Consider the following 17,996-nt stretch of genomic DNA (forward strand, 5'->3'; position numbering starts at 1 on the left):
AGCAGGACTGTTGGTCAATCCCTTCCTCCCCTGGCGTGCAAGTGCTTGAGGATACTGCAAACACGCTACTTCAGAGAAGTTATGGAGAAACCCAGAATACGTTGAAAAACATGCTGATTTACTCCAGAAAACTCACCTCAAGAATGGGCTCTCCCTGCCCTTCAGTCAGTACTGCAGCTTGCAACGAGAGGACCTTCACCTGTGACTCCTGACCTTGGCAAGTGGTGGTCATTTCGGTTTTGATTACGTGGTAAAACCAGCTGTACATACAGGGTCCACCTGCACCACCACACGGCAAAATGCTAAACCCCAAACAAGATACCCAATGTACTACTTCATCACGTAATCGTTCAGAAACAAGGCCCTGAAGGGTCTGCTCTGAGCAAAGCAGGAGGTGGCAGCTCCAGGGATCTGGAAAACATTGGCCAATCAGTCGCCTTGATTTTTGTTTGTTTTTAACAAAATCCAGCTGCATAGTGTCTACTTTAATTAGCAAAACATGTAAACACATCCAAAGGCCTCCTCAGAGATCCCACCAGCTAATACTGTTTTAAAGGGATTAAACTGTGTCTATGCAAAGCCTGACAAGCATTTCAAGACCTGCCGGGTAAAACTCCAGGGAGGCAGGATGCTAGAGAGAAACAAAAACATGGTTTACACGGTCAGCATTTACATGACACCGCAAATGACCTCTCAGATACAGAAGGTTTTCTGAAGAAATAAAAGTTTTATGCAACTAATACTTAAATTTCATATGCCCAGCATTGCTAAAAAAAAGAACCACAAAGAGAGTTTAAGTTTCATGTTTATGTCGGTGTTTCTTGAAGGTACCGTACAACCCACGAGAGTGACAAAGGAAGGCAAGTTTATTCGCCTTCTCACCCCACCTGGTTTTAACAACTGACCTGAGGCTCAGGCCAGTCGCACTGGTCACACGGCTGCAGTGCCCTCCACCACCCTTCCCGTGCCACACGCGGCCACACTGACGATTCCCAGCCGGCCTCTCCAGCGGTGACCTCCTGCAACAGCCCTGAGCGGGCGCGAAGGCAGAGACTGCAACCTGGCACGAGCTGTACTGAACTTCACAGGGGCTCGCACGAGTCAGAGATGAGCAAACGGTGAACAGGCTCAGTTTGCTTCACGAGGAGCTGCCGTTCCTTCAGAGGGGCATCTCAAACGTAGAGTGCAAGGGACAGCCTGGGCAGGACTTCACACAGGAACGTACGGAAAAACGCTTCTCTCCACTGCTCTAAACCACTGTTGCATTAAAATACCGACTGTTGTCAGAAAACCTTTTAAGAGTCAAACCCATCCCCGTTGGCAACCCCTCACAGCTCGCTATCAACAGTAAATATCTTGAGCTGAGAAACTTCTCCGTAGGTACCAGCCAAAAAGGCGCTTCCCTGCTTTGGTCACCGCTGCGACTGTGGGCGGCACAGGAGAGCTACGGGAGAGGGAAGCTCCGGGACAGACGCCCATGTTACCGAGGAGGGCTGTGCAGCAGCCACGGGGAGAACAGGCTCACACGGCCGAGCAGGCAGTGCCATCATTCTCCAGTCACCGTGGCAGAGCCACTGCCTGAGTACCTTCCTACTGTGACCCTCTCCCACTCAGCTGCAGCCTGTCTATACAGCGTGAGAACACACTGCGGAGGGGATGGATGGAACTCCGTGAGCTTGGGCTATTCTCATCAATATGTTTAAGCAAATAACTGGAAGCTAAAGGCTGATTGCATTTTCTGGAAAACTAGGGATTTTCTTCAAGGGCATTTTCTGTATCGGTAATTGCCATGGATTTACCAAATTAACTATTATACAACGAACGCATAGACAGGTATAAACATTTTAAACTTGTTTAAAAAAAGCATTCATCCTCTGAAATTCTGTTCAGCCAAGAAAGAGCTGAGGGAAGTATGATTTTGTTCAGATTGGTAGTTTCTGAGTACTGAAGTCATGTATCTAATCTTGTCTCCAATAAGGAAGCTAAATTACAGAAGAACAATCACTAAGTCAGGAATGCAAATACCAACTGCATATTATTTTAAAGTTACTGTTTACCAACGCTGCTAGGCATCTGTGAAACAACAGTGCAGGTCAGCCCAGAGAGTGATTTCAGCTGCCAGGAGAACCCTCTGAACAAACAATTACTAGTTATTAAAGCCAAGGAGCTCAGCAATGAGCGCGGATGTCAGAACAAGCCACGAAGGAAGCGATCTGAGGGCACACGAGGAGAAATGAATGCACTGTCCCAAGCCATCGATACGATGCAAATCCATAAGTGTGTTCTGTGGGCACCTAAAATTTAAAGGAAAAAACCCTGGTATTTTGGACTCCCTGCTCTAGGATACGTCCTCCAGAATCCCTGGAGTCTCCTGACAACCAAAAAAGACCCCCTCGGCAGTAAAAGCAGATCATGCAGCAAGGCTGGGAGAAAGGCAAAACCCACAAGTGGTAAATCCAGTGGTGCCCTGCGACACCTCGAAACCCCAGTGTCACGTGTGCTCCCAGCGCTCACCAGCACCCGCTGTGGGCCAGGGCCACGCACCAGCTCCCGCGCAGCACCACAGGTGCCCCCCACGCTGCTTCCAGACCTTTTGGGGGGATTTTTCTCCCTCTTGTTCCCGTTAACTCTGTCCACCACATAACCACTCAGCTTTACTGCCACTTAATCTGCTTCAAAACGTTCAGTATGAAGAACCCTTTTGAAAGAGCACAGAAATTCTCCCCCAGGTCACACCTCAGCATCACGTATCCCAGGGGCAGCCCCTCAGCTGGATGGCCTCAAGATATCACTCAGCTTGCTTCGAAAACTGCTAATGGCAAGAACTGTGACAAAACACCAAACACAGACTAAGACCATCAGCCTAGACCAAACAGGGAAAAAAGGATGTGAGTGACTTCCATCACTGTCTTACCTGGGAATCAGTGAGCTATGACTCATGAATAATTCTCTTCCATTACAGTTCACAGTATTTAATTTTTTTTTTTAATTATATCCAGGGTTTAGGATTGGTTTGGTGTTTTGTTTTTTTAATCTTCCAAAGAAACTGAGCAACAGAACTCTGCGCTCTCCAAAAGTAATGTTTTCAATGCCTACTTTAACCAATGCTATACTCACACTTCCTAATGAACACTAGGGCTGTATTTTCCTATGGGAAAAGACAAAGTCGCGTCATTTAAAGTATGTTGGGAAGAGGTGAAACACTCACCTGATTTACAAAAGAAGTGCCATGAGAAAGCTCACCTGGTTCCTGACATATATTCACACACAGAAAACTAAACTAAGATACTCAGACAAGGCGTTAACCTACCCCACAAACCCGGAGGGGCTTCTCTACTGAAATCAAGACACAGAGTTTAAAACCAGAGTCAGAACCTGTCAAAATATTTTTTGTTCATGTCTTTTCTGCTAATGTTAATCTCACGATATTCCACAAGCCTTCTGCCTTTTGCTGGCCTAAAGGCAGAGAGGGAAACAAGATGCTAAAGCTTTCCTTTCTCCTGTAAATTTGGTGATTTGACCCGTCAGATCAATTGTTCTTCCAGACATTTCACTAGTTTCCCTGTAACTCCTCCTTCCCAAGCCAGGCTCTTGGGAACCGACTTCTTTTGCCCCACGGACCGAGACTGGAGAGAGTGTTTCTTACTAGTGAGGTGGATTGCACAGCATTCCCAGACTACACACGCTGTGACTTCTGACTGAGCCGGCCTGTGGCATCCCCCTCAGCTGACCTCTCCCCGCCTCAGGCTGCAGCTGGTGTGACTGGTGTTCTCTCCGGTACGGGCTCCCGTATCACGCCCACAGGCAAACACACACGACTCAAGCTTTCTGAAGCCACCTTACGAGACGTTTTCATAAGCAATCACATCGTACGCCGCACAAATTATTCAGATCAAGTCGCCTTTGTCAGAGACATTCCGATGAGCTCCCAGAAGCAGAGACGGTCTTTGCTGTCTGTATTCTGCTTCTAACAAAGGCAGCTCTGTTCCACCAGAAATGGCCTTGTCATGCCTTAGAAGCCTATCTGGTGGTTCTGCAGAGCTTCCCTTAAACATGTTCCAAGTCAAAGTTCCTAGATACAAGCTTTAAGCAATTTTGAATAAAGATATATTTTTAGCAGTTCACATTCTTCCACTCACCAAACTTGTCTGAGCAACCAAACCCCCTGTTAACTGCACTCATACTCAGATTTTGTATCTTTAAGTGAAGGAAAGGCTGGTTAACGTATAGTGTAATGGGATAGATGCTCAATTTCATTACAATTTTATAACAAAAAGATGGATTTTGCTACCTTGAAAATGGGAAGTGATAGTTTGGTGATATCAGGAAAGAGGCTTCTGTTTTAAAATCACTTTCATTATTTACACAAATGAGGTTGTAGAAAGCCAGCACAAAGTTTTGTTATAGTTTAACAGTATTGCATAACTCAGGAAACAGAATACTGTTTCATTTAAATCTAAAAAGGAGTTATGAATTCCATTTTTACTCTTATTAAAAAACCAAGTTCTTTAACCATTAGACTTTCCAGACAAGAAAGAATAAGATTATAATTTTCGGCTAGTGTGGTATTTTTCCATTCTTCCCTTTTTTTTCCCTCCCCTCCCACTTCCTTTGAAGACTATTAATCAAAAGGGTTGTAAGAATTCCCCTAAAAATATTGCTCTCCCCACACCCATCCCTGCTTTAAACTTTTTTAGTGAGAAAGTGGATTTAATGGTTTGGAAGGCTTATTCAACCTGGGGAAAAAACCCAACACAGCCCTATTCACATCACTATACCAGTACGGTCAGCAGTGTCTTACAGCAACAACCCGAACCAGAGGTAAAGTCAGCAGGCTAATGAAACCTTCGCTTTCTATTAAGCCACCTAAAAAAAGATGGCAATTACCCTCTAATCCATGATGGTTCTGTGACACCAACATTTGTCTAGCAAACCACGGGCTCAGGATACTTTACTTTTACAACCCGCAATGATGTAAGGAGAAGCCTTTGAACAGTACTGCTCCTTCGCAGCAAGGGCTCTGATAACCTGCACCCCCCGACCACACCGCTCCTGTTCAGCTCTCACTCCTGTCCAGGCAGACAATACCCAACTTCTAGCACAGTTCTCAACTCTAAGACAGACAAGCAAAAGGGAACAGGGGGATGGAGAAATGAAGGTATACCGAGTAAATCCAGATGTATGCCTATCATATGGCTCCGAAGTCAGGTCGGCACTTGACATGTTACGTTGGACTCTCTCACATGTAGGCTCCATGAAACAAGTATTACTGCATAAACTTCAGAAGACACAGTGCTGCGTAACAGATGTAAAATTTCAAGACTTTGTGGGGCTTCAGAGAAACAGAAGCCAAGAAGGGCCATTACCACGGCTGGGAAGATGAAACTTGAGAAGTTCCACAAAGGTAAACATGGGTTTAATGCCAAAGAACTCAGAACATCACAATTTCTACGAAAACAAAACAAAGGGGACAAAAGGGGAAAAAAAAAAAAGCTGAAAAGGTGGGAAGGGCTGACTCCAGAACTATTTCTAGCCTGACAGGCTCCTTATCCAACTACCAGTCCCATTTCTGAAACGAGGCTAGTATTTTTCTGTTCCACAGGTAAAGAGAGATACATCAGAGATAAACTGTGCTCTGGTTAAGGTCAATCAGTGCCTACACTAGGCCACACACATCCTTTAGCCACTGTGCTTGGCTTCAAACTGAAAATAAGGTACACAAGAAGCAGCGCAGACAGTTTTCTTTTTTAGTTACATAGGGACCACAGTAATCCACCGGCTGAAATTGCTGTTAACCAGGCCGGGATAACGAACAAACGGTAACAAAGCGAAGCCTCATTAAACAACTTTTTGAAACCAAGTCTGAAGTACTCGTAGCCCTGAAGAACACCGTGACTGCACAGACACCTGCACGGCCCCTGTTAGCTGACGCTGGCAGCAACCACGAGCAATCACACCCCAGACTTTGCAGCACTTGCACTGTGTGGGAACTGCCAGCACTTCCTTTGCCTTGGGCATGACTTCTGCGTGTCCGTTTTCCTTGTTACTGACTTTGTACTGAAGAAACTTACCAAAAGGGGGAAAAAAACCCCAAAGCAGCACAGCACAACCTATCTTCTTTGTAACAGAAATGCAAGTCCTGGTGCCAGGTGCCGTGGGACGCCCAGCACTGGGCCCAACCAGTCGAAGGCCGGCGCTGCTCACACAAAGGTCCCTTGGTCAAGTCACTGCACCCTGAGCGCTCAGTAGAAGCAAACAGCGATTCAACCGATGAAGGAAAACACTGGCAAGAGCCAGTTCTTAAGGGCAGGCGTGAAACTGTCGCTCAATTCTGAACAGTGTAGTAAGAGCAGACTAAGCTCAATCTGATAGGCTGTGAAGACTAGCTATGAACGCTTCATGCAGCGATGTTTAGCTCAGGAACTGTCTCCATTTGAAGGATGCTGATTCCTACTAAAACACACAATGTTCTTTCCTTCCCTACCAATTTTCAGAGCAACTAACACCCTGCCTACCCAATTTAAAGGCGAACTCAAACACAGTGGCAAGGTGAGCCTGTCAAACTCATGTGCACATCCACCGCTATTTCTGTTTCCCATCTTCCAACTAGCACGATAGCTCTGGAAGCAATGGTTACCACTCTGAAATGGTTACTTGAGATTCCAGTAAGAAACTTGCTTTTATGTTCAAACAGGTATTAAAATAACAACCGGCCACCTCCAGTTCAGCCTACCTGTAGGTCTCCTTACTACACCAGTACAGCCAGCAAAGTTCACAACTCTTCAACTTCAGAACTCGAGTACTCTGGCAAGAAAAGCTAAGATTTTCCCAAACAAGAGCAAGATGCCTTGGAGAACACGAGCACAGGCAAGGCAAATACTACCATGGATCAGATACCACTAACCAAAGCTCACTATTCAAGGAGCTGCCTGTGAGGTACGTACGGAAAATGTAACCCCAATCAACAGGGGCTTACTGGTGTTACAAACCCAGAACCTACAGTTCACAAAATAAACCCTTAGCTGTCTGTGTTACCTGAAATAATTCTTTAGCACTGCAGAGCACGTGTATTTTGGTGCTCTCAAGGAAGAGGGAACCAAATTCCATTCTAGTTTATTTAAAGCTTATAAAAACCTAAGACTCTGCATATTAACACGCGCAACGTTTGACTTCTTAAATTGTCAGGCCCAAATTTTCACTGAATTTGCTACCTCGCAACTGTTACTTCATTTTGTGGTAACACTAAAGACACTATTTTGTATACTACATTCCATTGCTTGCTTGAAAGATACTTTGACTATCACTAATCACACCTTAGGTATAATTTAAAAAAAAGTATTGTAAATAATTTAAATTTATAATTACCAAATTTTAAATTTAAATTTATAGATGTTAAAAATGTGTAATTGTTTTTAAATGCAGAAATGCATTGCTACACTTACTTTTTGCTTGCTTCATAAACATCCGTGATATTGGAGAAAAGGTGATGGCTCTCTGTTTTGGTCATTGTGAGGCTCAGTTCCCTGGAATTTTTAAACATCCGGATCAGAATCTCCAAGCTCAGCAAGTAAGAATGTTCAGAAGATATCACCTCAAATATTGCCTGCAAAGCGGAGGGAGGAAAGAAAAGACTTACTATTGACTAGGCCTTTCAAACAAATAAACAAGCAACCAACAAAAAATGCCAAAGGAATACGTGGAGGAGGGGTGCAAGGCGAAGTTACCAGATGTAAGCTAGAGATCGTAACGTGAATATCCACTTTATGACAGGTGCGCCATTTACTCAGAAGTAAGTTATTTAGTACTAGAAGAAAAGACTTCTAAAAAAGTCTATATTCGGACTTTTCAATGCAACTGAAAACAGAGTTTGAAAACAAACCACACCAACTGTGATCACTCCCCATTCATACTCCTGAGAGGTGCGCTTGGTTCTGGGGTTTTTTTGTTTCTTTCTTTCTTTCCTTTTGTTTGTGGGGTTGTTTTGTTTCTTTTTTAATTAAAATTGTGGGGTTTTTTTTAAATTTAAATTTCTGTGGTTGGAAGCTTCAGATCAGCCCCATTCCCGCTGACAGCCAGGATTTCCTTCGCTCTCTCTCAACAGAAGCTGCCAAGTCACGTCCTGGGAGGTGTTCTCGGCTAACAGCCCCCCGCTCGCCCCGTGCCTGCAGGAGCCCCCTGCACGCTGCAGGTTCAGTCCCGCGCCCGCAGCAACACCGCGGCTCCTTTCAAGACCCCAAGGCCGGAGCGGGCTCAGGAGCGGACAGGAGGGGGTGGCAGCCGCTACCAGCTCGGTGAGGAGTGAGCGCCCCCGGCCAGGCAGCCCCCCAGCACATTCCCCAGCCTCCCACAGCCAGCTCCTCTGCTCTGTCACCCCACCGCTCCCAGAGCAGCCAGGGTAAGGCCGTCAGCTGGCTGGCATACAGAGCAAACTTTTAATGGACTCTTGGACTTTGAAATCCATGTCCTTGTTCCACCGGAAATTTTGATCTCTCATGTCGAAATCTATCCAGCTTTTAGACACCTTCTACCTCTCTAGGCTTTATTTGCTGTTAATCTCGTACAGTTCTTATATGCACATACATGGAAAAAAAATAAATCATTTTCATGAACCCTTTTGTCACGAGCTCCACCAAGTCACATTTGACACCAGTGCCACCTTCCAGGCATTACTAACACAGAGTAACACCATCAGCAGAGGCAACAGAACTTTGTTCTCCATATAACTGACACTAATACTTGCATGCATAATTTCAGTGGTTACCTGCACCTAACTTCTCTAAGCATTCCCAAACCAAAGGAGAAATACAGACTTTAAATGCAGCAGTGCAGATCTGAGTATTTGGAAAGGCTAATGCCCATGGCTCTGCACAGAGGGCAACAGGGAGGGTCTGGCAGCTGCCAGTCGACAGGAGGGTCTGAGGACGTGCTCTAGAGAAACCCTGCTCTTCCACCGCCAGGTGTAAAGGCAAGGGAGACCGCAGGCAGGTTGAAGGCAGTCTTCCTGAATATTCCCAACCTCCAACCGACACAAACAATACCGGGACAAAACCGCAAAACATTCTGCTGGGGACAGTTGTTCCTAACGTTTCTTGAAGATTTCAAGCCTAGTGAATTCTGCCAGTGTTATTAAGGTAAGCTCTTGATCAAATACCATGTCTCTTGGGTATCCTGAGCCTCAGTGTTCCCAGAATGTGCTTTCAAAATTATTCTTGCCCTTCTAAAAAGTCTTCTTTAAAGAACTGGGACTTTAATAATGAAATAACAAGTTCTGGATTTCTTAGGACAAAACAAAATCTGCTTTAGCTGAAGCCTTAAAGGCTTATGGAGTGCACAGACGACTGCACTCCTCAGAAAACCCAGAGGGCCATTATTCATAGAAGGAAAGCAAGTCTAGTGTACAGATCTCCAGTCTCTCCATCTTATTACCCGCCTACAAAGCTGAAGGGATCTGGCAAGAGACGCAGCAGCAGCCAGGTAACAGCTAAACACACCACGTTATTCACAAGAGTGAACCCTGCTGTGCAAGAAGATACGCAAAGGCGATGCTTAAACAACGTTAAATCACCCGCTGCCAACTCTGTCAGCCTCAAGAATGCAGAGAACATACACACGTCAGCCACAGGCTGGCAGCAAAGCCACCTCCTGCCGGGCTAACAGCGTGCAGAAAGGTGTCCAAAAGGGGCATTTTAGCCTTTGCCCAGCAGTTACAGTTCCAACCTTCGTCTCATTGTACTTCTCCCAGCTGTGCTCACAAAGACAGGATTTACCTGGCAACTGCTGCAGAGGTCCACAGCTAACTGGTTTCTACCCAGAGGTTTTTCAACACAGGAAAATATACAAGATCTCATTATTATTGTTTTGGATGGGTTTTGTTTATGCTTTTACTGAGGACCCTCATGGACCTCTTCCAGTTTGGTAACAGAAAGTTATTAGCATAGTCAGAAATAAATGGGACAAAGAAAAATACTTGACTTCTAATATGTAAGGAAGGGAGAGAACATCATCTTACCGCGATCCAAACACATTTTGGAGAATAAAAAATAAAAAAGGCTTAAGAAACATCCTTAACTTTGACAGACAGTAACGACACCACATGCAGAGGCTGAGGTGGCATTTACCAGGTGCTTGCTAACAGTGTTTCTGAAAGACATCCGAAACACCTATGCTTCGTTTGCATGGCACCAAGGTAAGCAGATGTGTGAATGCTAATGGACAGTAAACACTCTGCAGAGGCCAGAAGCATCCTGCAGTTTGCACACACACACAGTTACCGCGTTTCCAGCTTGCAATAAAAGATCTATCAAAAACTATTTCAGTTCAAACCAGTCTGTCTATACGACACCTTTCCTTGAGACAAAGGATCCACCTCACTAACGTGTTCTGAAGGATGGGATGCATATGAATGCACAACACTGACATTCAATCAAGGTAGAAAGCAAACAAATACATTCTTCTGCAGTGACAATATATTATGATTGCAAAAATAACCTAACAGGCTCTAAAAAGCAATTTAAAGAATAGATAAAGAATAATTGATAGAAGGCAATTTAAAAGAAATACAGCAAAAGCACAACTTGGTAGTATGACTACACCCTAAGAATATTTATTTAGGCTCCCTCTGAAGGAATGGGCCTGTAATATTCAGATTAAACCCCCTCATGTTTACATTTAAAGCCATCTAACAAACTTGTTCTCTTTGAAGGGATGTAAATATGACTCCAGGAAACATAGACTAAAGGCTCCTAAAGGATGTGACTGAAATAAATGCCTTGTGTCTCCAAGGCACCCAGTGAGAGGAGACAGAAAAGCAGAACACGTGGCCTGAACTGCTGCACAGCCTCTTCCCCCGAAAAAGCAAAAGAAGATAGCCAAAGAAACGCAGTGTTATGAAAAATCCCAACAAACTGCTGTCTAAACCTCCCGTGTGCAATACAAGATGTTTCTGTATTTCACATAGGCACACAGCAGCTGTAGGTCATGCAGCTCAACCAGCAGTTGAGGCTTGCCATACACATCTGGGAGCTTCACAGCAACCCCGGTGGGGTCTCACTCGGCTGCGTTCACTGAGGTATGTCCTGAAGCAAAATGAAGGTACTGGAACCAATTACCACGGCAGGTGACCCCACAATGTTCCTACTCAAAAACCCTTGGGCTCTTCTCCTAGCGAAGGACATGCCTCAAGAACTGCAGGTACAAAGCTGGCTAGGTCAGGCTATTTTCAACACCTTCATTTTGATACAGCCCCTGTAAGTAAGGCAGGAGGGTAAAGCAGATGAAATGACATAAGGAGCAGAGAGAGGTGGATAAAGAGGACAAGAGGAGCAGAGGGGGAAGAGACAGAGAAACGGTGACTGCATCAGTAACTGCTGCCGTTGTCTGTACTGCCGACAGCACGGCTGCACCTACCCCGCCTCAGTGTGAAAGGAGAAACGTTGGTTACACCAGGCACACGGCGCTTGCATGTTCACAACTGTTCACAGGGTTAGTCACAACTGAGGGGCACTGTGAAAAGCTGTCCTTTACTCCTCGCTGCCTTTAACAATTTGTGTCACCTCCTACCCTCTGTGAACGCCAGGTTAATTTTCCACCTTCCCCAGTGCAGCACGCAGCAGTGACCGGCTGCTGCTGCGGAGCAGCCAGTGCCCAGGCTGCATCTGCTGGAGCCAGCGTACCTAGGAACCACCCCACCCGCAGGATGCTGGCAGGAGACCCGCGGCAGGGACAGGGGCACACCGGCAATACACAGGTTTGGTTTACGTGCTCTCCCTGGGGAGAGAAGACCCTTCACCCCAGGACAGGAGGCAGTGCAATGAACTTGTCTCCTTATCAACAGAGTATAACGTCAGGCATGGAGTGCATCCCTAAACCATCAACGACAAAGAATGGGTTACTCTAAACAGTACCTCCTGTCTTTTCCTTTCTTCCTGGCTGATCGCTTCTGATAATCCATTCTTCTTTACCTAACAAAGAAATAATACATTTTAACATCTTCTGTAATAAAACTGTGGCTTGTTTTGTTTTTTTAAAAAATAAATACAGGACTATCAAAACATTGCACTAACAATTCAGCTAAAGAATCTGTCCAATTCAGAAAGACAGCAATGAACCAGCAGAAATAAAGAAAAATTAAGTCAGTAACATCTGCCATTTGACTCACTGAAAGAACGAAATAATTTCACTAAAAACTATCCCAAGACACACACACAGAACTACCGCAGCAAAAGCACGGTCACCCTGCGCAACCCCTCTAGATTTTACACACACAAGCATGAAAACCGCTTTCTCCTTTTAAGCTGGATTTCTTGACGGACACATGTGCATCACAAGGTTTGTTCCGAGTCAGCCTGAAAAAAATCTTTAGTGTCTTCATTTGTTAAACACACCTAAAGGTGCTGGCCAAAAAATTCCTCTGGAGGAGCTCCAGCTTTACCCTAAACACACATGGCAAAGTCCTGAGTAAATACCCCTGTATTTCTGTCCTCAGTGATGTCTCTCCCCGCTCCGCACCCTACAGCCAAATCAGCCAAGAGAAGTCTGCTCAGCTCTCCTCGTACAACCATCATGTACTCCAGCCACAGCCATGTTTTCCACATCCCGAAGCCACATACTCAGACACCAAATTCCACACCCGAGACCACCTAAGTTTTTCTTTCCTGGTGCAAACCACATGCATTATGTCATTTCACAAGAGAACATTACAAAAATCAAACAAACACCACACAGAAAGCGAAGCACCAAGGAAGGACTGACTGCACTTCCTAGAGGAGTGTTAAACTCAGGATCTCAGATCAGGAGGGTCACCCGTGTATGGCACGCTGGCCCCGGCAAGGGACAGAGGCCACTGCACAGCACTACACACGCGAAAGACCCCGTTCCCTTCGTGGAGCAGCAGTATGTCGTGGGACACAAGACCCAACAGATGATCTGCATTTAACCTGTTCCTGGGGCTAAACTGTAACAGTCGCTCTATCACCCAACAACCCCTCACTAGCCACAGAGGAGAGGTGGGGAAAGGAGAGCAGACCCGTGGTTGGAAGCGAAAACAATTTAATGGAACAGCACTGGTACCACCAAAGGTGTACGGAGCTGTACTCAGCCCAGTGAATAGCCAGCCGTCACAACCGACGGGAGAGCAGCCCTCGGGAGCAGGGAGGAGCCAGAGGAACCCCAGCAGGAACCCCACAGCAGCTCCCCCTCCTCAGCAAACCTTCCCCCTCCGTGCTGACCGTGACATTACGGGACGGGCTGCACCCGTAGCTCGCTCGGGGCAGCTGCCCTGGCTGGCTGGCCCTGCCAGCGGCCTGCCGGGCACGGCTAGGCTAGGGCTCTGTCCCAGCCACGCCAGGACACACATGCACTTCCATTCTCCCATTTCTCTGTTACAGTCTTCTCGAAAACTCCCAACATACTATCAGCAGCTGCCTTCTCTTCTTACTCCACTTGTTCCCGAGAATTTTAAAGGATGTATTATTCCTCATTTTATTCCTGCATACCAGGCACCACAAACCTGGACAGCAGGCTCAAGAGTGAAGACAGCACGTTAAGAAGTGCCGCACTTTCGTTTGCATGCACACCAAAGTGTGTACACACACGTATATACTTCTAAAAATAACATAAATACTCCAGTGTTCAAGCAATTGTTCTTTTGGACACAAGTTGCAGATTCCTGTGTCACTACAAGCATACCCCCCTGAATATCAAGCAAGAACTAATTAAATGCCTTTCTATTAAATTATCAAGTACCTTTCAACCAACAACCTGAAAGCTTTAAAGCACTCATTAGGAACTACAATGTCACTTTTTTTCTGGATGCAGTGGAGGACTTTTCTAAAAATACGCCGGCACAGGAAATACCTATGAACACATCCAAGAGATTTCAAGGCTTCCTGTTAACGCACCAAGTGCAAATTTCCAGCGAGGCCAATGTGGCAGCCGCTGTGTTCAGGTTCAAAACACTGTCGCTGTGTTCTGTGAGCACTGGTTTGTCATACCTGGGTGTGCACGTACAAAGTACACATATCAGTTCATCACATAATGGCTCAACCCTCTATTCTTAATCAACAGCAACACTTCCAAAGCAAAAGAGGCCCAAATACGGAGACTATTTTTGGCATATGTAGGAATTCAATTTTCTTTCACAATTTTTGAGGTGTCCAAAATGTTTTAGCTGAAATGGTCTAAAAATAACATTTGTGATGCTATGCAAACGAAAACTTAACAGAAGCCAAGAACATAACCGGAAAGAATGGAAGAGGCCCACCACTACAGCTACTAATGTTGTCTTGTCACACGGGAATGCTTTTTTCCAGCAGCTCAGTTATGACTGATTCGACTGGGGAGACAAGGAAGAAAGGATGAAAGAACAGGTTATCTCTGTGCTTACGTACAAGAAGTTCCTCCAAATTAGGGAGGTGCTGCAGGGGGGAACTCACCAGAAATATTTCTTTGAGAAATACAGTAAGTGGCTGCACCCTAAACCAAACTGAACATAAGCCCTTTGATACTGGGAGAGACATGAGGGCTAATGCGGAGATGAGCCCTCAAGACCCTTGACAGCAAAGCCCAGCAGTTTTTGTTTGACACCACAGCGAAGAGGCAGCCATGGAAAGGTGGTGGTGTCAGTGTTTCAGCAAAGCAACCTGCAGCAGCTTTTTACATGAATGAGAAAAATCACAACCGCGCTTGTCCCAAACCAGAGCAAGAGATGATCAGAAAAACAAAAACACCAGATGACCAAAGCTTGGAAAGAGCTTCAGGTTAGAGAGAGAGGAGCTGAGAGAACATGCGAAATCCTGATGCAGCGCTATGTAAATATGTTGAGCCTACTAGGCACGTAGTGGAGGATGATGCTAAAACATCCACTTAGTATTAAATACTTCAATAATTGTGAGCATCATCCATGCTATGGGACATCTGTTTCCAGCGCTAGATCTCAGGAATATTTGTAGGAATCACAGCAGCACTGGCAGTAGCCATGAAAAGCGAGCGTGCATCGTGTTCTCCAGGCTGGATGGCAAGGACCCGGAAAAGCAGATGTTTATGTTCAAAGTCCAGTGGCCAAAGTCTGCAACAGGTTGCCCAGGGAGGCGGTGAGGTCTCCGCCCCTGGAGACAGTAAAAACCTGACTGGGCACAGTCCCGGACAACTTGCTCTAACCACCCCTCCTCGACCAGGGGGGTGGGCAAGACGATCTGAAGAGGTCCCTTCCCACCTAACCGACGCCGTGCCTCTTTGCAGGCACAGTCACACGCGTTGTCACCAACCACAACGACCGAATGCTGCATCTGTGGGAAAGGAAATACATCTAATACAGCGCACAAGTTAGTATCACTGCCTGTGATCGGCTGGAAATTCTTCAAAAATATCGAAAGATACTTTTGGAATATATTTAGGAAGTATTGGTTATTCTCCCTAAATTAAACTTCTAAATTAATAGATGAGGGTTGGAAGGAACATAGATAGCAGATAAGGTAGCTCTTTACCTAGTCACCTGCTCAGCTCCTGCTGTCTAATCTGCAACAGGAACTCGAAGAGGAAGAGGGTTCAAGAGAGGAATTTGGAAGGAACTGGATTTAAACAGCACCCCATTTCACACTCTTGGTCTGAAGTGTCTCCGAAAAGCTCAATCTTAGTTTCAAACGTGTGCATGCACTGCAAGAAGACAGAAACGCCCTTTGTTTTATCATTATCATAAAAGATTTGACAACCTCATACATGAAGGTTTCACTCCCCCCCTCAAGCAGTCTGGTCAGAACTGCATCAGCTGCCAAGCCTGCACGGCCAAAGAAACATCCTGCGGGAAGAGGGGATTCATTCTGTCTTTCCCCTCAATTTCCCAGCACAGTCACTAACAAGTACCATAAACATACTGCTCTCCTCCTTCCCTAACGTATAGTGAAACCCAATACTTTGACATTTTCCAGCTGACTTCCTGCTACAACTCCACTCGCTTCTTACTACATGCCGACAGCACGTAATTTTTTCAGAGTTCTAAACACAGACGCCACGAGATTCAGATTCCCACATCTTCACAGTGCACTAACTTTTCCCATGTGCTCCCCGCTTCCCACCTAGTAAATCAAGTAAGACACTGAACAAGTTTGCTGTGCTAGAAGTCCTGCGGAACAAGTTGGTTTACGTAACTGTAAGCACAGCAGAGGAATAGTTCTCTTAACCGAGATGATCTTCATACTATTCTGGTCTCACAACAAATTAGTGTTTTTGAAATTATCACTATTACTGAAGAGCCTTCCTTCCAAAAATACCTCAGCTGTTGAACATTTGACTGCTAGTTTGCCTAGAAGGCAGGAAAAAAACCAATTTGGCTTCATTATAAACAAACTTTTTTGCAACATTAAGCAAATTAACCACACTTAAAGTACCTCATTTGTTGAAAAAAAATGTAAAGCAAATCTTTTCAAAACCACACTGTCTCGCCTTCTTTACAATTATTGAATCAAAGATGGATTCATATTTCAATACCTTATACTGCAAGAGGTCATCAACATCTGTGAGACACCTTCCACACAATCTGAACAGCCTTGGCGTAATAACGGATTCATACTGGAGAGCCCCAGCCAACGGCCCCCACTGTCAAACACTCTAGTGATCACGTCACACAATAATCTTTCTTACACCACATCTAGAGGCGAGGTTCTAAAGCATTCTGCAAGTTAAACAAAAACCCAAAAAACCGCAAACCCTTCATTTTAGGGATATCCCTCCAGAAGCCACAGAAATGATCAAAAGATAAAATTAACCACGGAAACACAGAATTTTTAGTTTCAGTCTCAAAATCATGCATACGATGAAAGTCTGTAGAAATATCAACCAGTATCACAAATTTGCCAGCTTATTAGCAGGGAAGCTAGAAAGATTACAGTCCTGACTAAAACAGCTGAACTCTACTCAGTTTAACGATGCTACTAAGAAAAAGCCACTGCAGATGCGCCACAGACTGTGCTAACACCACCACCATCTGAATACTCGGCTTTTTTTAAATGGTTTCCATTAACTATATGCAGTCAAATCAACTTAGAGGTGGCTTGCAGCAATTTAGAACAATTCAGCAGAAACTTGTTCGTAACTCACTGAAGCTTTTCTTTAGCATAATTCACCTTTTCAGTGAATTTACACCAACTTTTTTTTTTTAAAAAAATTAATCAGTAAAGTTGTGCCTTTGCCAAATACATGACACTACAATCAACCTTCTCAATTGCCTTGCTTTTTATGTAAAACAAAGACCAGTAACTGATTAGGGCTTCTATGTTGTTCTTATGAAATGAAAAACAAAGTTCAGCAAAAAATAAGAAGGCACCTAAGTCCTGTTTAAGGTTTGGTCCACTCCAGTTTACTGAAAGGAACTACAAAGCACAGATTTCACTGAGTTTCCACGCTGCTAGGATTTAAACCTGTCCCTTCAGGCTTTCTGACAGTACGTCGTTCCGAACAGGCGGACTCAGTAACGTACGGCAGCGTAACCCCGGCTCCCCCAAGGACCTGCACCGGCACGGCTGCCAGCATCCGTGCAGGCAAGGCCGAAGCAGCCGCCTCCGGGGACTGCGGGGCTCACACGCAGTCTGCAAACAAGGGAGGCGTGCCTGATTGGGGGGTTTTGTCCAGTGCAGTTTAAAAAGAAAAAAAAATAATAGAAATGTATCCTAAAGCATAAAATTATGACATATTAGTTCCTCTGCATTTCAAAGTTGTATTTAATTTCATCTTAAATGACACTAATTTTTCTTCCTGGTGATTTCCAATCACATGCTCTAACCGGTCTGTGGGGGGCCACATGAGCCTACAAACACTTGGGCTGGAAAAAGGGAGGTGCCAGGTAACCGGGGAAACTGCTCCTGGCCAGGAGCATCAGCCTGTTCCTGTCAGAGTTACCTTACATAAAACCTAAACAGAAGCTAAACTGAGACCTCTGGACTTGGACTAGCAACGCCTGAATAGTTACAAACCTGTCGGTAAAAAAAAATATTTTGAGACATCTT

General features: G+C 45.1%; 1 protein-coding gene across 1 annotated transcript in view; it reads right to left on the bottom strand.

The window, feature by feature from the left end:
• Positions 1-17,996, bottom strand: part of ARHGEF26 (Rho guanine nucleotide exchange factor 26) — a 53,338-nt gene that overhangs the window by 30,488 nt on the left and 4,854 nt on the right. Inside the window, exons 4-5 of the mRNA XM_086467987.1 lie at positions 11,904-11,960; positions 7,443-7,603 (exon numbers count right to left, since the gene is read on the bottom strand). Coding sequence (XP_086324113.1) covers positions 7,443-7,603; positions 11,904-11,960 — 218 coding nt within the window. The remainder of the gene's footprint in view (positions 1-7,442; positions 7,604-11,903; positions 11,961-17,996) is intronic.

The sequence above is a fragment of the Leptosomus discolor genome, chromosome 7, assembly GCF_034619465.1.
Source record: "Leptosomus discolor isolate bLepDis1 chromosome 7, bLepDis1.hap2, whole genome shotgun sequence".
NCBI lineage: Eukaryota > Metazoa > Chordata > Aves > Leptosomiformes > Leptosomidae > Leptosomus > Leptosomus discolor.